The sequence below is a fragment of the Centroberyx affinis genome, unplaced genomic scaffold (genome assembly GCF_046629955.1).
Source record: "Centroberyx affinis isolate AG114_WGS23_722 - 3 ecotype Tasmania unplaced genomic scaffold, CSIRO-AGI_Caff_v1 ptg001289l_1, whole genome shotgun sequence".
NCBI classification, from domain to species: domain Eukaryota; kingdom Metazoa; phylum Chordata; class Actinopteri; order Beryciformes; family Berycidae; genus Centroberyx; species Centroberyx affinis.
The window spans coordinates 132,065-158,532 of NW_027279795.1; the positions used below are offsets into that span (position 1 = coordinate 132,065).

Below are 26,468 nucleotides of genomic sequence, written 5' to 3' on the forward strand. Positions count from 1 at the left end.
GATGATATATGAATGAATGAAAGAATTAATTAATTTATTGATTTTTTTTCCTAAAAGTGTAGAGGATAAAGTATTTTTGGCATAGCAACTTGACTGTTTTGAAGTCAGAAACACTTTACACAAACACATTATCTGAAGCAAAAGCAGATTATCATGAGACAAGAAAGTTACCCTTATTGATCTCTGTGTCCTTCCCATTGACCTGCGGAGAGGCCTTGACATCCTTCTGTGAGTATGAAGAACAAAACACTGTTGTTATTGCAGTGAAACAAGAGAAAGTTAAGTTTCTCCAAGCTTATCTGAAAGGAATCACACCAACCTTTTCTCCTGCATCGCTCTTCCTGGTCCTCTTCATGATCTCCTCCAGGCGCTGTACGGTTCAACAGAAGGAGACTTCAGTTAGCTGCATGTTTGAGCCCATGAGTGATCTGTGTGGCTATCTGGACTCTGAAGATTACTACATTCCCTCACTGCCTCTGTTTCCTCTCCTCTTTCTTTCCCCCTTACCCTCTTCCTCTCCAGTCGCTCCTGCTCTTCCTTCTGGAAGTGTTTCTCCCTCTCTATGCGCTGACGCTCCGCCTCTTCGCGGGCCTTGGCTTCGGCCTCCTCCCTCTGAAACAACAAAAAAACAAAATCTTTAATATGTAGCAAACAAAAAAACTACATCAGCCTTTCTGAGTCAACAGTAATAATTCTGGTTTCTATTACAGCTGATGGAAAAGTCCAGCACTGATGGAAAAGTACAGCAGAAAAGGTCATTTTGTGTGAAATGAGTCAGTTCACAAAGTAACCACCAGGGGGAAGCACATGCCCGGTCAGGTCTGTAGGCTTCAGGCAGAGTTGATATCATCCTGAGTAACTGCATTACATGCCTCACTGGGTTATTTAGACTCAGCAGCAACCACACAGATGTGATCAAGAAAGCAATGAAAACAAAATTATGATATAAACATAAACCACATCTGTCATGGCTGAAACAATTACAGTCTGCTGTCTTCAACGTCTGGAGATCCACCAGTTAACTACAGTGCACTGACTTGAGTGAAAATACTGCTTTTAATTTTAAGGACACACATCTAAAAGGTCATATCTAGTTTTTTCAGTTCCTTTTTAATGCCAAGAACACAATACTTCAATTAAACTGAGAGCTAAAAATATGATGCCCCCGCTATTCTTGAGCTGTCGGGGCGGAACAACGGGCTGATTGAGGGGGAGGAGGGGAAAGAGGGGGAGAGAAGGGGAGTGAAGGGGAGAGAAGGGGAGTGAAGCCCGGCTCGGCGCTTCAGGCGCAGCGCGGCCGACCGTCGGCCCGCTGCAGCGCTCATCCCGCCAGACAGAGCCGTCACTATCTGCCCAGTCACAATGGCTCTCTCAGCCCCTGCTCATCGCCGGGCTAACACCATTATAGAGGTCACCAGCTGGCATCTGCCCGGACAGACAAGGGGCCTCTGACTGACTGTCAGGACTCACGCATGACACACATCCTCCATGACAGCACTATATTCTCCTGCATTAATCTGCCCGCACGCCAGACAGTCAGGGGGTGAGACGGTCAGACCGGGGGCCTGATGTTCAGATTTACAAACACACGTATTCCCCCTCTGACAGCGCGTTTACCAGGCTATGCATTAATCTGCCCAGATGGTACATGGGTTTACCACATGTGGGGATCACAGGGATTCATGTTGGTTAATGGAAAATTATAGGGCGGTACAGTATTTACCATTAACAAGGACTGATTCATTGCTGCACTGATAATTATCTTGGCCTGGTAACACTGGGAGCTTAGGACAGGGTTAAGTGTTTCATTCCCACTGGGGATAGATCCATCAAGGTTCCCACAGTCATTTGGACACTAAATCCAAAGACTTTTCAATGGCTTTCAAGGTCTTGTTTGATGAAATTCAAGCACTCAAAATTAGCATGTTTTGGGGTAAGACATGACACTGGAAAATCTCAAACTGCACCTCAAACAATCCAAACATCAAACGTTACCTTGTTACCAGTTGAAAAGGATTAAGAACATCTTAAGGTAGAGCAACCTGCAGGGACAAACAGCCTCAAACAACACTCAATATGCTAAGATCAATGCAGAAATGTCTTCATTTATTTATTAGGTGATGTGGTGAAAAAAGTGCTCATGTGCGAAGTGAAAAAGCAGCAGACGTTTCAGTTCATGAATCTATATGAAACTATTGGCTCTGCCCAGTCGTTCTCTACCTTCAGATGTTCTTGGGGTGAAGCATGACACTGCACAAAATTAGACGTGACAGAGGCATCATGTTTTACTCATGATCTTGTCAAATCAAAAAATCAGGGTGGAATCATTCGTTTTAAAACTGCTGCTCTGTCAAAGCAAATATCCATCATGAGTGTTGATCCTAGAACGGAGAGAGGTTCATTGAGCTGAGGCATACTGATGAATGTGGGCGGCATATTTTAATATAAAAGCAAGTACTTTCATGGCCATCCATTAATTTTAAAAAGCTATATTTTATTTTTCTTTGAAATCCACAAACTTTCAGGCATTTTCATGGCCTGTGGGAACCCTGATCCACGCTGAAGATGGTTGCACTGGAAGACACTTTCCACCAAATGAACCTGTGGGCCCTCACCTGTCTCTGCAGCCTGTCGTTCTCCTCCTGCTCGGCCTTGGCTCTCTCCTGCGCCTCCTTCTCCTCCTGAACCCGCTGGGCCTCGTCCCGCAGACGCTGCTGCTCAGCCATGAGCCGCGCCTCCTCCTCTCTGCGCTTCCTCTCCTCCGCCTCCCGCACCATCGCCTCCTCACGCAGGATCCTACAATGAGGACGTTGAGTACACAATTTTTTGGTCACTGCATAATTCCATTTGTGTTATTTCATACTTTTGATGTCTTTGCTATTAATCTAATATGTGGAAAAAAGTAAAAATAAAGAAAAATGCGTGTGTCCAAACTTTTGACTGGTAGTTTATTACAATGAAAAATGTCTATAAATGTTTTTGGCTGGTAAAAAATATTCTGGGCAGGTAGTTTTCTTTAGTTCACTAGTCAGGTGGGCCAAAAAGTTAATCTCATACACTGTTCACAATCCTGTAAACTCACATTTTGGATGTTGTTTGTCGATATTACATAACATTATATGAAGTTTCACGCAGTATTACAGACTGGCATTGATCTTGCCCTGCAGACCGACCTGTTCCTGTGCTCCTGCTCCAGCCGCTCCTGCTCCTCTCTCTCCCGCTGCTCTCTGGCTTGTCTGCGTTTCTCCGCCAGCGCCCGGGCAGCCTCCTCCGGGTCGTTGGTGCCGGCCGACGGCCTGCTGGTCGGCGCAGCTGGAGCGGCGGCGGCGGCGGGCGTAGTGGGAGAGGCGGCGTTCACAGGAGTAACAGCCGGTGCAGGAGAGGCAGCTGAGGCAGCCGGCTCTAGACTCGGCACAGCGGGGGAGGCTGCCGCTACAACCGGCAGGCTTAGAGAGGGCGGTGTAACCGGGGCAGAGCACACCACAATGGCAGGAACATTACTGGAGTCTGTTGGTGAGGAAGAGAGAAGACAAAGGACAGGAGATGAATCTGTTTCTAAAGCCCCAATAATAATGAACCAAAGGTTTGGTTTACCCAGAACATGCTTATAAAACATATCCAAACTTGAGGTGAAGGGAAATCACCAGAGACCCCCTGATACATTTCTTTAATAATTTATCACCTGGCTATGATTCAACATTATATTTTCATTATAAAATATTAACAATCTACAGTCAAAATCTGTTCCTAGGACGGGGAGAGGTGAGGCATACTGATGAATTTGGGGGCTATATTTTAATAAAAATCAAGAACTTTCAAGACCATCTATTAATTTTCAAAAACTTTTACAGCCTTATTTTATTTTTCTTTGAAATCCACAAACTTTCAGGGATTTTCCAGACCCGTTGGAACCCTGAACTGTAAGCTACTTTCCACCTAATAGCCTCTGTAAATGAAAATATGATGACAACTTTTTAATAATTCATCACCTGGCTATGATTCAACATTATATTTTCATTATAAAATATTAACAATCTACAGTCAAAACAGCACATTATGAAAACCTAGTTCATCCAACACATATATCAGAGAGAATCCTGTTCAAATCAGCTGCTGGCACACACACACACTGCAATAATCGTGCGTTTATAAACTGAATTTACTGTGGCAATATGAACGTCGGCCAAAACCTCTAAGTCACCTTGAAGCTTGGAAACGGTCCCCATGGTAACCATACTCACTCTTTGTCTCCTCAGGAGTGTCAGGCTGCTGGGGTTCGCTGTTGGTTTCCACGGTGACCGCAGTGACCGTCTGCGGCTGTACTCTGGCGGGGGTCTGGGCCCGTTTGGGCCGGGTCTTGCTGCCAGGAGGAGGGGTCTTCTTGCCCGACGGGGTCTTGGAGGCGGCGGCCGCTGCTGCTGCTGCTGCCGCTGCTGCCGGCACGCAGGGGGACAAGGGCCGGCTTTTGGGGGCCGCGGGCGACGGAGGTCTGTTTCTGGGCTTTGGAGTGCTGATGGAGACGAGAAGAAACGAAATATGAGGAGGAGAAAGAGTGAAAGAGCAGTGGAGAACGAGATGGACGCGGAGGAGATGAGATTTCATAGCACTGCAGGGAAAAAGTAATGGGGTTCACAGTATGTAAGGTTCCATAACTAGGTCAAGCAGAAGATATGAGCGACTCGCACTGAACCTCCACATTCGATCCCACGATCCCCCGGCTCTGGGGAGGTGAGACATGAGAGGAGAGGAGGGAGATATCTATCTTTCTTTTTTCTTTTCCTGTGCATCAGTCAGGGAAACCCCATTCTGTCTGAGACTTCGCTCACAGTCTGTCTGAGACTTCGCTCTTGGCAGGCTGGCCCAGAGCTGGAGAGTGAACAGTGTCCAGCAGCGTCTCTTTTAGTGTTGTTAGGTTATTGCACCTAGGACCATCTGTCAGACATTGACCTGCTCCAGGGAGAAACCACAACACATGATCTTCCTCTCTCTCTCTCTCTCTCTCTGTCTCTCCCTTTTTCTATATCTGCTGGAGGCTGAATTACAGGACAAAAACAACGCTGGACCATGCAACATTTGGTTTAACAAACTTTCCCATTAAAAATTAGCAACTATGGGATATAGCAATCTACAGGACTGGTTTCTTTTTCCCCACACAAGGCAGATTGTACAGTCCCTCCAGTCGATACCTGGTCTCTGGCCTGGACCTCGGGGTCGTGTTGGTGGGTGTCGTCTGTTTCTTCTTCTGCACCTTCTCTTTTGAGAGAGCGTTCTTCTCTTTTTCGTTCTCCCGCTCCTTGTCTTTTTTCTCTTTCTTCTTTTTCTCCATCTTTGGGAAAGAGGCGAGACAAATAACCAGTTATCACTGGTAGGGTTTGCCGATATACCGCCAATATTGGCCTTTTATCGGATAATGGCCGGTCAGTGTCGTCCACTGCAGATATGATGGAGGTTCCTCCTTGACCACAGCTACATAAACGTAGTCTGTAAAAGTTTAAATCACATTTTATTTTCTTTGCACAACTCATATAATCATTTAATGGTAAATTATGCTTTTTATTCTGAATGTATCCCAGAGTTTCCCCTACCATTGAATATATGTGGTGGGTCACCCTGCTTTTAAGAGGGTGTCATCAGTCATCAGTCTGGGTTTCAATGGAGAGTTTTAGTGTCCCATGATGGTCTAAATGTTGTTTCAGGGAAACTCTGAGTACTTGGATTTCTTTGGCACGAATACGGTCAAATTAAAAGATATTGAATGTGAGCACAAAAATATTGTCTACTTTCTTTTCTTCAGTCTAAAAATATTGGTATCTGTATCAGCCTTCAAAAACCCATATCAGTCAAACCTTAATCACCACATCAAAAACGTCAAATCTTACCGAAGCACAAACAGTATATAGATTTCCACTAGGTTTGTGTGCTTATGTGTGCGTGTGCCTGTCACTGAATGTGTGTATGTACGTGTGTGTGTGTGTGTGTGTGTGTGTGTGTGTGTGTGTGTGTGTGTACCGGCGTGGAGTTCCGTCGGCGCTGGCGCTGGGTGATGTCGGGCGTGCTGGCGGAGGAGACCCTCCAGCGCTCGGCGGCGTTCTGGTGCGGGTGGTGATGGGAGCAGGCGGTCAGCGGGCTGGCAGAGGCTGAACGGGAGCAGTGGTGAGAGTCTGAGCCGCATGAAGACACACACACACACACACACATGCAGAAGAGAGCGGCAGCGGGGGCCAAGGTCAGGGCCTCCACACACACACACACAGCAGGCACAAGGTGCTACATGCTACGATACACCGGTTCAATCTAGCTGACAGATACTTTAACGATGGCTGACGGGTTCGATCTTAAAGCAGTGGTACTCAACCTTTTTGGCTTGTGACCCCTTAAAACAAATGATGACTGAAAACAGTTCAACCAAAGAATGATTTTCCCTTTTGAGGTTGTTTTATTTGATTCATTATCAGAGGAGGTTATCCAGTATCCACTATTTCACATGAAAAAAGGCAAAAATTTGAGAAAGATCTGAAAAAATAGACATGATAATAAATCCGTATAGTAGAAATATGTTTTTTCCCAATCCCATAAATCATCTCACAACCCCCCAAAATGATCTCGACCCCCAGGTTGAGAACCACTGTCTTATAGTACTGTCTTATAGTGTTATTGTTTTTATTTACATCCTTAATTATCTTTTTATTCTTATCCTTTAGTACCTTTAGTATCTCATTGCTGCAGCAATTATCCAATTTGCCCTCAAGGATTAATTTGTTCAATTAAAAATTCACTACTGGGTTATAGATGAAGAGGGAGGGAGAGAGAGAGAGAGAGAGAGAGAGAGAGAGAGAGAGAGATGATAATTAATGTGAGTCTCTCTTTGCATTTTATGTTACATAATCAGTTTTATCTGCATTCGTTTACAATCATTGTTTTCTTATGATTATTAATTTTTGTCACCATTATTTATGTAAGCTTTGGCAACATAAGTATTACTTGTCATGTCAATAAAGCTGATTGATATTGGAAAGAGAAATTGAGAGAGAGAGAGAAAGAGAGAGAGCGAGAGAGAGAGAGACAATGAGATGAGTGAGTGAGTGAGTTTTCTATTATTTAGTAAGTTATGTTAAACCGACTCTATTTCCCCTTGACAACGAGAGTATAAAAGGGAACCAAACAGATAATTTCACCATCCCTGCACACTGCTGTTAGTCCAGTGGAGTGCAGAAGAGGGAGGAGACGCAGAACTGAAAAACACTCACGGGAGTCGCTGTTGTTGAGGAGGGTGGCGGCGCTGCGGCTGCGGGCCAGGAAGGACAGCGTCGGGGTCATGAGCCGCTCCACGATCCTGCTCTCCCAGGGGCTCAGGCGCAGGCTGCGGGCTGACACAAGAGGGCGCTGTCAGGATCAGCTCACTCCGCACACGCATGTGCCCACACACACACACACACACACGTGCACATCAATATAGATACTCCTCTTACACACAGAAGTCCCACTCACAGATGCCCTCATACCTCATTCACACACATCCACACACACTCAGACTGCAGGAGGTACGCTGTTCCTCTACTGACGACACTGCAGCACATATTCTCATCCCCCACACACACACACACACACACACACACACAATCTGAACACAGGCTGGCTCTGCCTCCATCAGACGCAGATTGGAGTTTCACCCTTCATTCACATGCTATCAGATGTATCAGAAAAACAGATTTCCTACTTGGAAGTTTCACATGAACGCTATTCCAAGTTGGACGATGAAGTCGGAAAGCGGGAGAAAATTTTACTGCCCGATTTTCCGAGTTATGATGACGCAATGTCTTTAACCTTCTCAGCATGGCAGAAAAAACAAGGCTTGTCAGTCACTGGTAAGAAAACACTTATAAATACATTTTATACACACCTTTATCACACGTTTGTAGCAGCCAGACTAACCATCATACCGTTTTAAAAGCAAGAAAGCAGCCAAATCCACATCTTCATTTTCAGGACATCCATGTTTGTTTATTGTGACTGCAATGCTGAAGGCCCTGAATCAAGGCAGTGCTGAATGCAATTGCAGAAATCTTACTGGTTGAGTTAAAGCTCAGTGGGCGGAGCCAAATAACCAGACGTTTCTCAGAGCACAAGTTAGCTAACTGGCAAACCTGACTGGCGTAAAGGGAACTCTGGTCAAAATGTTAATAAAAAATAGAAAATGGCAATGACTTCTGTTATCATTCATTAATGACCATGGCATTCATGATGTTGGAAGGTCAGCAGCTAGCTAACTAGTTTACCTAGATAGCTAAAGGATAGTTTAGGTAGTTAGAACTTGGAAAGTTAGCTAACCTAGAACCCAGTCTATGCCTAGAGCCTGTTATTTGGCTCCGCCCATTGAGGTATAACTCAACCAATGAGATTATTTCTGCCTCCGAGAAATGTTTGTGTAACTAAAACTCCAATCTGGCCATCAGATACTGGGACTAAGACAGACACACTTCACTCCAGTCGTACAAGATGGATTGACTGGACTGCGCAGCATCACCTACACTTCATGTACATTACATACCAGACATTAGACAACTTCAGCATCACACAAGAGAGCAAACCCAGGTTAGACTCATTCTCTTCACTTACCATTCAAAAACACAAAATCACCCAAAAGCCAGTGACTGTCTATTCAATCCCAATCAAACCCAATGCAATGCAAAGGCCTGTGAGTTCAGCATTAGTGCTATCCATCCTATGCTGGGATGCTACAAGCACACTCCTATTCCCTCAACACATTCTGCTGCTGTATGCTGCGTATCTAATAGTGTTTACTGTCACTGTGTGTCATATGATGAAGACTCAGCACATATGACGTCCCACAACAGCAAGATGTATCAGATGCATTGTAATGAGGGGTGGAAAAAAACAAACAACACTCTCTCATGAACGGCCGTAAGTGGAGCAAATGTCAGAGATTAAAGTTGTTTTTGAGTTGGAGGTCCCCATCTATCCAAATCAATCTAAAAGTGAGAGTCTATATATCAAAAGACTTTTGATAAAGCACCAGACCAATATTGTAACACCCTAAAGGGGACACAGAGAGAAAGAGACAGATAGAAATAAATGATGCAGTGTGAGAGCCCGGACTTTGAGACTCTTCACAAGGAATATCATACAGAGGAGAGTTCAAACTTCTCCAACATTAGCTGGAATATAGGCTAGACACACCGCAGTGCAGCATTTTCTGGAGTCCAATTGCTTGACTTGAAAGCGGGGGCTAAAAAGTGCGAAGGCTCCTTTAATGGACATTTTCCTCCAAGCAAACTGCACTCTGTAACTGGAGCCTTCATATTGTTGAGTTTCCTATTTGAGGCATTGGCAGTATCTCACTGAGCAGCTTCATATGAGCTTTGTTCCTTCTCAAATTCTTTCATTGTTCTGTCCTAGTCCTTCAAAAAGGCTTAGTTGGCAGTAAAATACAACACAATACACACAATTGCGCATGGGACAAAAGACAAAGGAATGGGCAGACCAGTATAGTTCTATAAAAATAAAATGCCTTTTTTGCTGCACCAACTCAAAATGAGACCTCCTGAACTAGGACAGGTAGTCCAGTTTTTGGTTTACCTTCTTTCTTTCAGAGCAAAAACTTAAACTGACAGCATGCCCAGCAAAGTTTCAGTGCTCCCTTAATAGAGTATAATTCTAGTGTTACTCGGCTGAATACATACACAAAGGTATGCATGACACCAACAAACATACATACATACAAACATATGACAATAGTGCAATCATAACAGCACTGTTATGAAGAATCGTCAATCACCAGGAATCACATGAGGTGTGAGTTTTGTTGTACTACGCATTCCTTTGTGGGTAAATAACGCTTACTGGCTAAATTTATTGATTACCAGTCAATTATGATTAATTGTCATGCTCATCCAAAAACCGAGCCATAATCTAAAAGTTGCACATGAATTGAAAGTCACAAAACAGCGCAGATAATCAGATTAAGAACAAGGGGTGCAGGTTATCAAACATGTCACAGCTCTTTGATGTTTTATATCAAACTGGTGTTCCCATTATTTTGGCCATATATCGGTATTATAAGACTACAGACTGAAAAACACTCCTCGTATCACAGACTGTTATGTAATAGCACACGCGGTCACCTTTGCTGTATTTTGGACAGATGGTATTCCCAACGTGTTTTATGACTAACTGATAACCCAACTACCTCCTGTTGCTAGGCAACAGTGATTCCCCCCCCCCCCCCCCCTCCTCCTCCAATGCGGCAAGACGACGCTGTGCTGAGCTGCTGCCTGGTGATCTACTGTTCACCTGAAGCCTGGATCTATACCCCCGACCCCCGACTTTTACTGGTACATTTATTGGTACATGCAGTACATCTCCCAAGGCCAGAAACACTAGATAATATATTGATTGGATCCTAAATAAAAAAACAGGGTTCTGGAGAGACATCGCTCTGCTGAGGACGTTCCCTTCCTGCGCCAGTATCAGAGGATCTGCATTACTGATGACCGAGCACGAAATTTGAATCGCTGCTGTGGCGGTGGAGGATCATCTGAGAGTCGAACTGCTGATTGCACTGTGGGTGATTCGGTCTGTGATGAGACGTGTTATGAGGCGTGAGGAATCTGAGATGAACACAGCGCTGCTTTATGTGAATGTAGCAACTCAGGAACATGATGAGATGAGCTATAGATCAGGTGTTATGTTCGAATATTAGCAAGTAAAATTTAGATTTCTACCATCTAACCATGCAAGAGAGGCTTAATCTCATTGGTGCTAGCCTGCAGAATTACATAAAATAATGCATAAAAACAAAATAATGTGATATAATACTTATAACACATGTATATTTAGCTACTCTACTTCTTAGCCTTTATGAGTAATCAATTCATTAGCCACAGTCACACTATAATACCCACCACCACCACCAACACACCACACCACCAACAGTAAAGTGGAGGGGGACAACCAAACATGGTGGGGAAAAGATGGCGTTGTGACAAGATGTGACAGAGAACTTATAAACCTATGAAACACAAGAACCAAATCATCACAAAAGATGGCTCAGTGATGACAGGAGTGGGGGGGGGGGGGGGGGAGCTGATCAAAAATGCATAGAGGACGTAAAAATCAACAGTAACAACCACCAACTGTAACCAAATAAAAAAAACAAAAAAAACCACGATGCATATACGAGACCGAGAGCGTGAGAGAGGGGGGAGTAGGTGGTAAATGACCAGTCACCAAGCACAGGCAGGCAGGCAGGCCACCAGAAACGACAGTTATAGTAAAAGAAAACCAAAAACCAGATTAGGGTGAGGGGTTTGAGAGGAAGGGGGGGGGGGGGGATGGAGAAGAGGGAGGGAGGGAGGGAGGGAGTAGGAAGAGGAGGAGGCCTGGTGGACATTGACGCCGGGTCGTCCTTACTTCTGTTGGGGGAGTTCCAGAGCGTGGCAGAGGACTTGGACAGCCTGTTGTTAATGACAGGGTCCACCTGTCTCGGCAAGTTGACCGTGGAGGCCGAGCATCTGCCTGCACCGGAGAGAACGCAACAGACAACAACTGTTCACAAGGCGGCCGGGCGGGGGGAGGAGGAGGAGGAGGAGGAGGAGGAAAAGGAGGAAGAGGGAGTGGGAGGACGAGGAACCGCCTGCCTCGCTGAGCTGAGAAAACCCGACTCTCTCTCTCTGGGGTCGGGCAGCAGACAAAGAAAGAGCTGCCTGGAGGAGGAGAGCAGGAACTCACCGTTTTCTGAAGACAAACTGGATTTAAAGGTGGATTAACCTGAATTCACACTGGGAGAGGTGAGGTGGGGGGATTTGAGGAGAGTACAGGAAGGGAGTGGTATCGTTAGAAAAAAAACAGTCAGTTCGAATAACTAGAGTTTTATGAATGGGTCCACTACTGTTTCTGCTGAAAGGAGATTACCCAAACCGACACTCGCACTCAAGCTCTCACACACATTCAGCATCATTCACACTTTGTAGACTTGTTGACCTCAGTGTCACAGTGTCAAAAGAGGCGTCCCGTCACAAGCTTGTGTCACTCTGCGGCCGGGACGGGACAGCTTACAGTCTGAACAGAGGGACGAACTCACAGCTCTCCGAAGAACTCAGCACCTTTCACACTGCTAATCTAATGAAACAAGCACATGACAGCTACCTTGTTCCCCTTAAAAAATTGTATTTAAAATAAGCCTGAACTATCAAAGGAACCAAAAAATGCCTCATATTTATGGCTGTAACCACACACTCAAGACCCAGGACAGGAACAGACTTGGTGCAAAAGGATCCTTTTTATTTTAAGATCTTAATGAGCTTCGTGTTTCACTTCTGGCTTCATCATGATACATAACATTTTTTGGTTCTTTTGATGTTTTTCTTGCCGCTACCAGCACCTCTCGGCAAGGTTTTTTTTTAATTTTTTGTAAGCCTAAACTACATTAATAGTCGTACTCAAAACCGATATTTGCCCAGCGTAAGTAAATAGTATCACATTCACTGAGGAACGAAGGGTAAAACTAGGGGTAAAAACATAAATTCCTGAGTAGGTCATCTGCCTCTGGTACCCCACCCTTATGACAACAAACCCTCAAGAAGAAGCTCAGCTATTTCCTTGAATTGCATCATTTGGACCAGTGAGTCACATAATGTGCTGTGTTGCTCAGTAAGTGCATTACTGTGGGGTTTGGACCGATTTTGTGTGCATCTCATTCTATTTGGCCTCTATTGGGTTCACTGTAGGTGTGGCTCCACTGCAACTCACTTTCTCTGCGCGAGGTCTGGTTGAGTCCGCCGGCCCAGGACCATCTCTGCTGGCGGATCTCGGCCCACGACTTCTTTGTCGACCTCTTGATAGCTGCCTCATATCTCTCCTGCATGGGGAGGAACACACAGAGAAACCTTCAGTGTTAAAGTCCACACCCATCAGAGTTCATTTAACTCTTAGATGGTTTTGAACAGGCCGTCCCAGAGCCAAATCAGCTCTGTGAGTGAGAAAACAACTCTCCAATTAACTCAAAATAATTGTAACTGAAAAATCAAAACTTATGAAGACTGGAAAATTTGTTCTGTACATGATTTTTAGGCTGTTTACAGCTACGACTCGGACCCAATCCACGCTACACAGCAGTGTTAAATTAACTCTGATGGATGTGGATTTAAATAAACACTGGCATAGTGTTGATTTTTACACTCTCAGAGTTAAATTAACACTGACAGTGTTGACTTGGACAAGAGCTGATCAAATACTATCAGTGTTAACAACTATGGATGGGCTTGGGTTAAGATCATATTTGTGCTACTTTAAACTAATGGATGTTTTATATCTCTAAATTCAGTTACATATTCCATCATTATGTGACAAAACATACAGTATAACACATGACATTTAGTGGACGCTTCCACTAAAAACAGCTTACGGTGTCCTAACCTAACCCTGAGCCTGGTTTTGAGTGACAGCCTCACCTTGTTCTTTTCTAGTTTCTGTCTCTGTTTCTCCTCCAGCAGGGCTCGGCGTTTCTCAGCCTTCAGCCGCTGCTCCTCCAGCTTCCTCCTGCGCTCCTCCAGCTGGCTCTCCCTCAGGCGCCGGGCCTTCTCCTCCTTCTCCAGCCACTGGGCCTTCTTCACCGCTGCAGCATCACCACACACACACACACACACACACAGACAGGAGGAGTGAAAAAACAGGGCGAGAGAGGAAGAAAACAGCAGGTTACTGAGGACCACATGCCTGTCTGAAACCTTCTCTTTCAGTATCTAGTGCCTCTGTAAGCAAAGCCATGCGTCTTTCTTCCCTACTTGGTTGAAGCCATTAACATTCCTTCAAATATGACAGTGAATAATCACTTGAGGTCTTTGAAAGGCTCAGACGATTTCTACCGCTGAGACCCAAACAGAACGGGAAAAACAGATGGAAGACACTGTGTTCATTACACTATAATCCCTTCTGACTTGTGATAACAGTAAATAAACAGAAGTTCCCCGCTGTGTTTTACAGCACCCTCCAGCAGATGCCAGTTTCCCTCCACACTCTCAGCTGTGGCTCATTTCTCGGAGAGCAACAATTAAATGGCAATCAATCCTCTTAAATTAAACTGCCAACCTGCTGGACGGCAGCCGTGTTGCTCTCTCCCTTGAGGAAGATTCACTACATTTCCAGTTTTCCAGTTGTTTCCATGTGGGCCTACTTCAATAAAGTGTTAAGCATAGAGTGGTGGGACAGGCTAGACTTGAATTCAGTTTATACCATGATAAGGTTAGCATGGATGATGATCTAGGTTACATGAGGCATTGTAGGAGCAACATGAAATTATATATTTTCATGCAGGATCAAACAAAATGAATGGTATGGAAAGTCATTTGATATTATTCTGCTTATTTGCTGCGAATAAGACCGCATTAGAAAGGTTTTTCAGCGGACTGAGCTCTGCAAGGATGCTGCAGTGTCGCAAGGAAAAGATGTGATTTGTATTTGGTTCAGTACTCAGCGGCTCATCTTCACTAATGAGCAGAAGAGGCACACTAGTCTGTGCCTCGTCTGCAGTGAGAAAGCTATCTCCACTCCTCCACAAATCCGCTTCGTGAAAGAATCCAATTATGCCTATATTGTGTTCAGCTGAATTGAAAAATACATTAGGTTAATGCTTGTGAGCGTGGATTTTCACATACTCATAGATTTCTCATAGTGTTACCTTTTCATAGAATAAATCCTTGTTGTATGCCATCACTTACCGATTACTTTCAATAGGTTATATTGTCCATATGTAAAAGATTGACACTGTACCATTTAATTACTCGCAGAATGGAACGGACTACAGGAAACTAAACTTATCTAACTGAAGCTGCAGCTGGACAAAGCTTTGCTCTTATCAATAAAAGGCAGCAGGATTCGTCTTAAACAGTGGCTTGGCACGGCCGCATTAATAATGCTAATGAAAGAAGTAATTAAATCTAATCTGTCTGAGAGGCACGGTCTCGGTTCACGGTAATGACTACCCCATTTTTCACGCCAAATGCCTTGGGCACCGCGGGACGTCCCAGCAGGGAAACGCCCACCAAGCTCTGCTCTGATTGGCTTCTCGAGCTTTGGCCCACAGGGAAAAGGGCTTGTGCCAGTGTTTTAAAACTAGGTAGAGTCTTTTTATGTGTTTGGGATCCTGAGAAGTTCAAACTCAAAGCTATGAGACTAAGCGTATCAGAAATAGGATGAGCGTGGACATGCACACTGTGTGGGAACAAAGAAGAACATAAAGTAAAGATGTATTTGAAGATGACATGAGGGTAAACATGAGCTCATGTCGCCTCAAGAGCGAAGCTGCCGAGGGTTTCCAGGGCTCATATGGTTCCACCGAATGACGAACCGAAAAGCAAACAAACAAGATAACCGATTCATGGAAGGAAGAAAGGAAACGATTGTTTAGGACGGACCAGGGGGAAAACAAAAAAACACAAATGGCCTCCAAATCACAAGTTGCAGATTTGAAATGGCATGACTGCTGCATATTTTTGAGTTCTGAGTTTTTTTGTTTTGTTTAGTGGAGCGCCTTACCTTGCAGCTGAGTTTGCTGTTCTGAAGCCATGCAAGGGGAAACAATAACAGATGTCAATAACCATCAGTCAGGTCAGAGCAGAGCCCATGACAGAGTAACAGAGATGGAGACACCGGGTTAAAGATAGAAGAGGAAAGAAGAGAACAGAAGAGAAGAGGAGAGAAGAGAAGAGAAGAGAAGAGAAGAGAAGAGAAGAGAAGAGAAGAGAAGAGAAGAGAAGAGAAGAGAAGAGAAGAGAAGAGAAGAGAAGGCCTGCATGTATCAAGTTAGTGCCAATAAATTCATGCATCACTGCAACAGACAGAGTTTCGCTGAGAAAAACCAATACACTGAGAGTAAAACTGCCTTCTGACACCTGAGTGAAGCCCGACACACAACAGAGGACGGCAGTAGTGGTCCTGGCCCCTGAAGGCTTACCGATATATTTGGCCCTCTCCTCCCTCCGCTCCTTGGCGAGCTTCTGTCGCTGCTCTGAGCTCATCGCATCTGTGGGGGAAAAAAAAGAAAAAAAGAAAAAGAAAACAGGCTCTCGGTTAAATCTCTTATCTTAATCAAACAATACTGCAAAGAGGTTTTATCTAAACACCTCACGGTTGCATGAAAGAGACAGGGCTTTAAATATTCCACCATAACATTTAACACTTGAGTGCCGATGTGGACTTCCGAGGAGGTTTTATTCAAATCTACTTCAAAATAATTTATTCAGTTTCACGGTCAGTGCAGCTCCATCTCCTCCTACTTTGATAACGCTATTCACTTGGCCGTTTAACAATGTTGTGTAGCTCAGATGTAACCATGATGTATATTTTTTCATCTGCAATGTATACCAGCATGACTCCTGATACAAAAAAAAGCAAAGGCATAACACAAGGATTTATGTAGTTCTTTCAAATCTGTCCCAGCCTTGATATTTGCCATAATTGAGCTGTACAGTGTTGAAATCCGGGACCCCTGGGGTGCTCGCCGAGCCCGTCTCCTTTTGTGGTTCTTCGTGCTATGTAATATGTATGCCGCGTATTCTCAACCAATCGCAGAGGGCCCTGCAGCACCGGAGCCCCGTCTCCATGGCAACCTGCATTTCCTCCCTCCCCAACCTTCAGAGGGTTCCTGCGTGCGCCGGCAAACGCTTCAGTCTGGCTGATCTGACTGCAGACACTCTGAAGTGCCGAGAGAGAGAAAGATCCCACGGGCCCACAGGTCCTGCCCCGGCACAAGATCTCTTAATGCATCTGGCCCCCCCAACCCACCCCCACCACCCCACACCATCCCCACCAACCCACACCATCCCCACCAACCATCCCCACCCCCACCCCACCATCAGTCTCCCTCCACCCTATACACTCCGTCCCCCCATAGCAAATGTCGATTTGGCTCTCAGCCACTGCCATCTGTCTGACTGGGAATGTAATGACGCCATATACACTGAAACTTCCATGTATAGAAAAAGCATGTGAAAGTCTTGAACGAATTCTCCTGATTGCAAATGATGGACACTGAAACCCATCCGCCTTCTCTCACCCTTGGTGCAGCGGACAGGAGGGGGACTTGCCTTTGAAGCGGAGTCAGAAATTAATCAGGGCTTGCGGCAAAAATGTCCTTGAAAGTTTATAAAATCCCTGTGAAATTAAAATGACAATGAGCAGAGCCCTTTTTTGCTGTACACCCTGTTCACAGTTTTTTCATTGAGTTGTCATGTTATGTTAATATTAGTGTGTGAATGCGGGAACCGTAGGTGGCCACAGTAGATGATTCATGGGAGCCCTTTTGTTTCCAGCGCATTCTGGACGAGAAATATGGAGCAGATCAGAAATTGTTGAGAAAAAAGAGAGAAAATGTTGGCAATACACAGCCAGCAGTAGGAGAAAATGCCGACCTCACACAAACCACTGCATCAACAAAAAATTCAACAACCAAAATCGTAAAAAAAACAAACCAAAACTGGTCAGATGGACAGCACCATCCTCCTCTGTAAGGCCTGCTGCCAGTTTCCAGCGGTGCGGGGAAAGAAATTAAAACAAATCTTAGAGGTACAAATTGAAGGTTTATCTGCCAACATGCAAATACAAATGTATCATTTCATACTTCAATAAAATTGCTCCTGAGAAAATACACTCTGGTTTATTTCTTACGCTGCTTTGACGCCAAGTTTTGACAGAGTGGGGGAATGCTGGCCAGACTCAACACACACTGATGTAAATCTAATGCCAGTAAAAGCACAAGTTAGTGAGTTAATCGCTTTGGTTCATGTTTTTTTTTTATTCTGCAATAATAGTTTTGATCCTATTTGGGGTTTCACGTTTCATTGCCTAAATTAAATAATAATGATAATGGCTTGCAAATGGGCAGTAACCCATAGTTCACTGCCACACCGCTGTATTGGACCTTGCCAACTGAGCCAGGACTGACTCTTTGTTCATACATGACTTCTGATTGGTGGAGCTGATTACACGCTCTTGACTGGAATACCCAAAATGCCAAATGTGACAAGAAGAGGCCACAACAGAACGGCTGCAGGAACACAGTAGTAACGAAAGAAGTGACGAAAACTGGCTTCAGGCTGCATCTTAGGAACAACAGGAATCTATTTCTTATGTATATCAAGGGTTTGTTTTTCTCTGCAGAAACCGCAATCTACCTTTTTTGGGCTGGGGGCTGGCGCTGGTGCCAGGGGTGGATGGCCTGGCATCTGTCCTGGAGGAGGGGTCTGTCCTGGAGGAGGTGTCTGTTTTGGACTCTGTATTGGGAGAGAGGTCTGTGACGGCCGAGTCGTCTGGAGTCAGGAGGTCCTTCGTCAGCCCCTTGTCCTCATTCTGGATGGTGTGGGACTCTGTCGGCAACGGCAGAGCTGCAAGACAGAGAGGAGAAGACCAATCTATCAGGAACATATCATTATTAATAACAACATTTGCTTGATATATTCTATTTTTTTTAAATTATGCAATATATCACAACATGAAATCATCTTGAACAGCTACACTCCTTCATGCTGGCACTGGTGCTTTTGGTGTGTGAGTCTTGCTGTCCTGTCAGTCTTCATCAGTGTGCCGTCCGTTACGAAGATGACACTTAGTCTAATGAAAATAAAGGCTAGTGACTTCCCCCCTCACCTCCCTGGCCGACACACCTTCACTTAGAAGGTGAAAGCCCTCGCTGGCTTCATTAGCCCGGCACTCAAACCCCATTATCAATCATTAACATCTCATTCGCACCCAATTCACACGCATCAGTCAACCTGCTAGAATGAAAGCAGTCAGACGCTGCACTTCCCCCCCCCCTCCCTCCCCGGAGCTTTCAGTGCTGCAGAGCAAGCCTCTCCGTCAAGAGCGTTAAACACATCAGACACCCTGATGACAGGTAGGCGAGATGCACAGAGTGGGCATTAAATCTGAGTTATCTTTTGGGATACAGCCTAAGCAACAGAAACACAGTAAAATACACATTGATTTTTCCCGTGGGGGAAAAGGAAAATGCAGATTGTTGTGTAATTGGAAAGTTTCAACTGGCCTCATTAAAGAAATGCTAACATAATGATTATCATGGGGATAATTAAGGCTACATTGCCATCCTCAGCAAAGTATAGAAATACTATACTGGAGTGCCAGGATGGCCTGCTGGTTACACTGTCCTGTAACTGAAGGACTGCAGCAGACAAAGTGTCCATCAACAAAATGAGCTTGAGACACTGGACTCCTACCCTCTCACTCACTTTATGTCCCTCTGGATAAGAGCGTCAGCCTGTAACTGTAGCACCAGCCTGGGGCCAATCTGGGTAATTGTCATTGTCATCATTCTCCAAAGTTTTGTCAAAATCAGTAGGATCAGCAGTGTCTGAGATATAGACGAACAAATGAATGAATGGACAAATGATGTACACAGCCTGCGTTGGGCTAATCAGTGTAATTCTCAAAATGCAAGAACACACTGGTGATGTGGTCCGCATCATTTCTCCAAGTTTCATCAACATCCAATCAGCAACGTCTGAGATATTGTTCGTAACACATGGACAAATAAACAAACAATGTGGACCAATCAGTTTAATTTTGAAAGTGCCATAATGCAGAGGTGAGATGTATCATTCCCCCAAGTTTTGTCCAAATCTAATTAGTGATGTCTGAGATATTGTGATATATCGATCCATAGTTCCCCCCTCGATTTCAATGTGGGGAACAAAAAGGCCTCTGATTACTCAAGTACAACATTAGAGGTGGGACACAGCTATGAGTGAACAGCAGCGTGTATGTGTGTGTGTGTGTGTGTGTGTGTGTGTGTGTGTGTGTACCAGAACACAGCTGTGTGTGACTATCAGTCTGTGTGAAGAAATACTTCCAGCTCAACACCATCACCACATGACCAGAAACATTCAATATCATGTTCGACACAAGACGAAGCATCTCAAATTCTGGTGAAAAAAAATCCCCTGACATGAGCATCATTCACGCTGATCTGCTGTCATGGGGCCAGGCTTTCTGACCTTTGACCCCTACAGAGAGTGACAAAGAGGTCACAACAAGGCAAAAAAAACACATCCTGTTTTAATCCCTGCTCTGACTTTGTTTTCACACTTGGCCGCCCTGCTGACAGTGTCGCTGGGCTCGGCTGCTCAGCTGCTGCTCGTCTCCCTCCTCTCTGCCTGTCATGGCCACACTGAAGAAGTCAGTGACAAACTGCACAGAGCCGTAATGACGCAGGAAGGAAACAGGGAGAGAGAACAAGAGTGAGTGAGAGAAGGGAGGAGAGGAGACTGATTGCACACTTCCACAATGACCTGTGGAGAAGAAGCGTGAGAGGGAAGATATATAGAGAAAGGAGAGACGGAGGAGAATGAGAGAGCGGAGAAAAGTGTGCAGCTAGCAATTTCCATAATGACAGAGCGAAAGAGAGGAGAAAAAAGAAGGGAGTGTAAGACTTGGAGGGACATAAAGCAGGAGCGGAGATAAAGACAGAGAGAGCTAGGCACAGACGGAGAGCTGGAGCGATAATGAGCCGGGAGATAAGAGACGGCGAGGTAGGAAGGCTCGGGGCTCGAGGCTTGATCGACTCTCAGTCAGCCAACGACGGGCAGATGGAGCGTGACGCGCTCCTCAGGCCCGTCCAAACGCTCACCGAACCACATAAATCACAGATTAACACTGGGCCTCCCTCCAACTGCCCCCACTGTACCTCGACGAAGAGCCAGCCAAGGCTTAATGCAGAGGCCACACCACAGAATACTAATAGTGGAATAATGCGATGTGAATTAGGCTCCATCTGTTGAGATGACAAATCAACTGAATCGAAAAAGATGCAAGATCATGCTCAGCCAGGATGGCACTGCTCCTACCTGAAGATGAGAAAGGGATTAGGATTCGGTAGAAAGAGGATTGCAGCGCCAGTCCTTACTTGAGAAGATTACAAGTGTGTCTCACTTTTTGCATTTGATCAGTTTACCACACAGCGTTATAAAGGACTGCACAGTTGTTAGAGGCACAATGAGCCCAAGTTATGAATGATTCTGGAGCCACAGGTCTGTTGGATGTCTAGAATTTTAAAAAAATCTTGAAAAACAAAATTGCAGATGGATTGACAACTCAAAATTGTAATTTATTTATACAGTTAAGAAAATAAATGAAGTTGATCGAAGTGATGCACAAAGCCAATAAATATATAAAACCACGCTAAACATAGATCATCAACTTAGCACTGCCAGAAAAAAACACAAGACACACACATACCTATTTTTGCACTACTGCATACATTTGCACTTGTTTATACAGCATCCTGCACTGATGCCAGATTAATAACTCTGATGTAATTGTATGTGCATATGAATGTATGTATATGTTTTAGCATGGGATAGAAGTATATGTGTAAGGGAAGGTGTAAGACACGGGAGCTAGGGCCGAAGAACCGAAGTCAAATCCCTTGGATGTGTTGCATACTTGGCCAATAAAGCCTGATTCTGATTCTGATATCACCTGACAAATCAAGCAGAGGTAAAGCTAGAGAGTTTTGAGTTGGGACTTGAAAGATTCAACAGAGGGGCCAGATCTGATGGAGAGGGGAGGGCTGCTCACAGTTTAGGGGCCGCAGTGTTGTATTACCAAGAGCTAGGAAGGAAGGTTGGCTTCGACAGAAGATGACATCCCTCTTTTGAGTTTGGTTTATGTTGCAGATTTGAACCTAACTAGTTATTACCATGATAAGTATGGAGAGCATGGGTGCGGTTGTGTGTTTTCTTCAGTCTCTAATGACATTATAACAGAGGAGCAGTTAGCAGAGGTGGACAAAGCAGAGCAGAAAATGAGTCTTGGAAAAAAAAAAAATAGAAAACAACACTGAAAGACAGGAAAGATTGAATGGGTGGCTCTTCATGATAACAGAGGTAGAGTAGTTTGAAAGTATTAGATAGGGCTGCATTACTTTACAGCTAAAATTATTATCCTTACGGTTTTCCTAGATATTATGATCACAATTAGCAACCATCATTTCCAGTCTTGATTATTTGTGGAAAAAAAATATTTTATTGCACTTATTTGCATCTTACATCAACAGCTTGTCCATTATCAATGATTAGTAATTGTGGAAACTAAAACCACAATATGTGATTACACATGATTTGAACTATGCAGCCCTAATATTAGACATATTTTAAGTGTCACTGCAATGACAATCAAGATCCATACAAGCTTGTAGTACCATACGTTCAGCGTCAACTCAACAAGTGCAGCCTTATCCTGCGTGATCAGCCATGCATGCGACAGGCTCCAATTAACACAGAAACACAGATTCACCGTCATGTTCGCCTGTCCGTATCCCCCCCCCCCCGCCCCGCCCCCTCTGCAGCCAGCTCAGGTTTCTGTGCCACTGTGACAGACTCTGGGTTTATAAATAGCGGTAAGCACCCTACTGAGAATGTCGGCCATAAAAGGGACTGGCTTCTGCCGAGGCACCTTGGGACGGGACGGGCACAACTCCAAGGGAGGCAGGCTGCAGCATGTGGCGCAGCAGATTTAATACACAGAAGATTTAATACACAAAACTAGTTTTGTTTGTGTATGGGCCACATTGGCTGGTGAATCTCAAAATTCACCTGGAACAAAAACTATTTTACCAGCCAATTTGATTTTTAGAACAGAGTAGAACGTCCAAATGAGGGTTGGTGGCCAAATTTTCCCTTTACTGTAATTTCCTTTTAATTTTCCTGCACATTGGCAGACAATGTATTGTGCATAAATTCTACTAAATTCTACAGCAGAGGCAAAATAACATAATCAATCTTAATATTATGACTCTATCCATCCTTTAGGTTGTTGTGCAAAAGGCCCAACCTCTTTACAGTAAATAAGTGGAGCGGTGCAGAAAGCCATGTGGTGTGAAGCAGGTCAGACTCTATGGTGGGGGGCTGTGTGCATGGCAGAGGCAGTATGTGTGTGTGTGTGTGTGTGTGTGTGTGTGTGTATGTGTGTGTGTGTGTGTGTGTGTGTGTGTGTGTGTGTATGTGTGTGTGTGTGCTGCATGCGTCTGCTCTGAGTGAGTGTGTAGATTCTAGTGTTGGTGTGCGTGCATGTGTGTGTACATGTGCTGCACGTGTCTGAGTGTGTGTGCTGGTATGTGTTAGTGTGAGTGTGTGTGTGATGGTGCTTGAGTCTTTGAGGATGCACGCCTGTGTGTGTGTGTGTGTGTGTGTGTGTGTGTGTGTGTGTGTGTGTGTGTCATCTGTGGGACATATTGGATCTGGGTCAGGCCAACCTCAGGAATCCCTGGTATGCATATTTCCCTTGCATGTGTTTATAGCAAATCGGTGTCTCTTTATGTGTGTGTGTGTGTGTGTGTGTGTGTGTGTGTGTGCTTGTGAGCTACAGGAACTGGGACAAAATCATCCAAAATGGGAAGAGGATATGATAAGTATGTATGTAAAAAAGTGACAAGACAAGACACTGACAATGACATTGGGAATTTGAACCATGTACACTCAAAGAACAACATTTCACTCATTTCCTGCTTGTTTCACAACGTTGTGTGGGACGAGCTTATGCGTCTGCAAGGAGCGCATGTTCCCAAGATGGACGTCTTCACCACCGCTTCCTCTATGCAGGCGAAGAAAAAAGGAAACGCGCATGATGGGTGACAAGTCTCCACGCCCCTGGGAGAAGCAGAGGAAGAACATTCCTGCTCCCATGGTGCGAACAGCAACAACAGCCGCCTGCTCTCTGGAACACATGCCTTCAGTGTGTGTGTGTGTGTGTGTGTGTGTGTGTGTGTGTGTGTTGCTCGGTAAATATCAAAGTTTTACACAAATTGGTATAGTTTTTCCCTCAGCAATGTAAAGGAGGGGATCTATTGTTCTGGACTGCAAATACGCTTTTCCAGCTCTGTCTCATGACAAACGACAGTAAAACCCAAGTAAACCGTGAGGTCAGTGATTCCAAAATGAAGCCTGTGTCATAAAAAAAACAAACCATAAGAAGATGACAATAACAGCCAAGGCACAAATGTTTACGCTGAAGCTTTAGGGCCCAGGAACAAACCCCCCCCCCGGACGAACCTTTGAACCTGTCAGATTCTCCGATTGCGGCAAAAGACGACACCGGACAGGAGCAGCTGTGTTTAGAATGAGTTCCAGTCGGCAGCAGCAGGCAACAACAACATGTACAGCTACTCATCACTGTCAGACTGGGAGACAACGCTGCTTTCCTGTAACAATGACATGAGGCTCTTTACTGTAAAGCAGCGTTTCAATTACAGGCCGCTCGCTCTCACAGCTATGCCAGCTATGAACAACGCTGCTGTTGAGAGTCAGTCTGGCTGGAGCTGAAAATGACTTCTGTGGTGCATTATTAAACTCATAATCATTTGGATAATGTTAAAAAAAAAAAGTCATTCATAGAACTGAAAGCAGGGCGGGGCAATGATTCAATATTATCGTTCATCGCCTTTCAATAGACGATTTAATGTTGTGATGATATTGGGTTGTCGTGATAGACAATTCTGTTGTCTAAATTAATGATAAAAACTAAACACTAATTAAAATCTCCCACAAAATGAGATCTGAAACAAATAAGGGAATGTTTTTGGAAAATTACAGTTTCATCATACTTTCTGTTACCATGCAATTTAAGTCATGATGACATGATTCGGCATATTTTAGCAGATATCGTTATATGTCAATATCAAAGTAATTTCTTATGATAATCTTTAAAACAATTTTGCCCATCTCGCCCAGTCGTGTCTGAAAGGTCAAATTGCATGTCTAACCCAAGACTGCTACCCCAGGTGCCTTTTATCTACTAGCTGGTGTTCATTACAAACAGGAATAGTTTATAAAAATGTAGAAATCTCCATCATAACTCTCCAGGAGTGGATGACCGATCGAGATTCAAGATGCTGCTCTGTGACAGTAAACATCTGTGTGAAGAAGCCTTTCCTTGCCATTCCCTGCCACTGAATACTGAAAAAAAAAACATACACAAACAGCTATAAAAAGGTATAGCCAAGAACTACTACTGACTGGATCTATTTCAGCTCTCACGTTCAAATCCATACCATGATTTGAAGATCTGAACGTGAGAGCTAAAATAGATCCAGTCAGGAGACGAGAACGAGAGGCTGTTAACTCCGGTGGAAACTGGAGCGATCTCCAGATGCTTTTAACCACAACAAACTGGGTTACTCAGTCACACATAAAACAGAGGAAGCATGAATCATAAATGGATCATCAGTTATTCACCTTTTTCCCTTCTCTATCCACCAGCTGAAAGATGATAAAAAAAAAATAGCCTATAAAGTCGAAGGTGTGTTTTCAAGCGGTGAAAAGAGAAAAAGGAGAAGATTTGTGAAGCGTTTTAAATGGTGGGTGCTGAGAAAAGCGTTTCCGTGAGACCGCCGTGTAAACCGGGAGAAAATAGCCTAGGCGTGGTTTGTTATGACTGTGCTGTAGTCATGGAGTTTCACATCCACAGGCATGACCTCATCGTTAGGTCATCTCCATAACGTAGCATCAGCGAGCAGCAGGAGCGCATGATGCAAATGGGCACATGAGTTCCCACAAGATAAGTATCCTGTTCAAGGGAAGGATTAAGAGAGAGAGACACACAGAGAGAGAGAGAACCAGCTGGGAAAGAGGAGAGAGAGAGCTGGGCAGCGAAAAGCAAAGTAGCACCATATAAAAACTCCAATGTGCAGACTTACTCACTCTCTCCTAAACACACACACTTTCCTGCTGACACACTCGGTCTGCGAGGTTATGGGGCAGAATGGTGCAGGTTATGAGCCCCTAGTTTCTACTCTTTTAGGAGGGAGAAAGAGGGGAATAGAGAGACAGAGACAGACAGAGAGAGAGAGAGAGAGAGAGAGAGATGAAAGGATATAGCTGCAGTAGGAAAGATATTTGAGAGAGTCCTGGAGAATCTCCATGACCCTGCAGCTAATCTCCATACATTTCTCACACAGCCACAGACCAAAGCCTTCTTCATACACTGACCACTAGAGTCTGGAAGGGAGTGAAAGCGATACTTCTTTTTGTGTGTTTTTACAAAGCAGCCACACTCTTAATTACATACAGTAGGCCTATAACTCAAGGTCTGCATGTCCCATAACAAAATCTACATCTATGTGTGCAAGTACGGTTTAAGCATTAGATAAAAAGCTAAAATAGTTCATTTTTGATAGAAACTTTTTGATGGAAACTTTTGATTCCCTGAACCAAGTCACCACCAGACTATATAGACCACAGCTGTCACACCATGCTCTTGTTTTGGACTCATAAAGTAGGGCATAGCTGCAGCTCGCTGACTAATGTTGACCTGGCAGCGTGGCGAGGTGTGACGGACTAAGTTTAATCTCAGCTGAGGTCTGGTTTCAGTTCTGCAGAGCGCCGTCAACGGCTTACTCAGGCTGGTCACAGGAGGTGAGCGAGCCAGCAATGCTCTCAAGGCTG

The 26,468-nt window shown here is 44.5% G+C and overlaps 1 protein-coding gene across 5 annotated transcripts in view; it reads right to left on the bottom strand.

Moving 5' to 3' along the window:
* map7d1b (MAP7 domain containing 1b) overlaps nucleotides 1-26,468 on the bottom strand; it is a 35,250-nt gene that overhangs the window by 1,758 nt on the left and 7,024 nt on the right. For 3 of the 5 annotated variants that reach the window (XM_071525345.1, XM_071525343.1, XM_071525342.1), the window contains exons 2-15: nucleotides 18,189-18,398; nucleotides 15,971-16,039; nucleotides 13,470-13,633; nucleotides 12,769-12,877; nucleotides 11,431-11,535; nucleotides 7,248-7,367; nucleotides 6,010-6,161; nucleotides 5,187-5,326; nucleotides 4,242-4,510; nucleotides 3,174-3,507; nucleotides 2,616-2,796; nucleotides 508-612; nucleotides 320-370; nucleotides 172-226 (exon numbers count right to left, since the gene is read on the bottom strand). In XM_071525345.1, coding sequence (XP_071381446.1) covers nucleotides 172-226; nucleotides 320-370; nucleotides 508-612; nucleotides 2,616-2,796; nucleotides 3,174-3,507; nucleotides 4,242-4,510; nucleotides 5,187-5,326; nucleotides 6,010-6,161; nucleotides 7,248-7,367; nucleotides 11,431-11,535; nucleotides 12,769-12,877; nucleotides 13,470-13,633; nucleotides 15,971-16,039; nucleotides 18,189-18,398 — 2,064 coding nt within the window. The remainder of the gene's footprint in view (nucleotides 1-171; nucleotides 227-319; nucleotides 371-507; nucleotides 613-2,615; nucleotides 2,797-3,173; nucleotides 3,508-4,241; nucleotides 4,511-5,186; nucleotides 5,327-6,009; nucleotides 6,162-7,247; nucleotides 7,368-11,430; nucleotides 11,536-12,768; nucleotides 12,878-13,469; nucleotides 13,634-15,970; nucleotides 16,040-18,188; nucleotides 18,399-26,468) is intronic. The other 2 variants (XM_071525344.1, XM_071525346.1) reach the window with 2 other exon arrangements.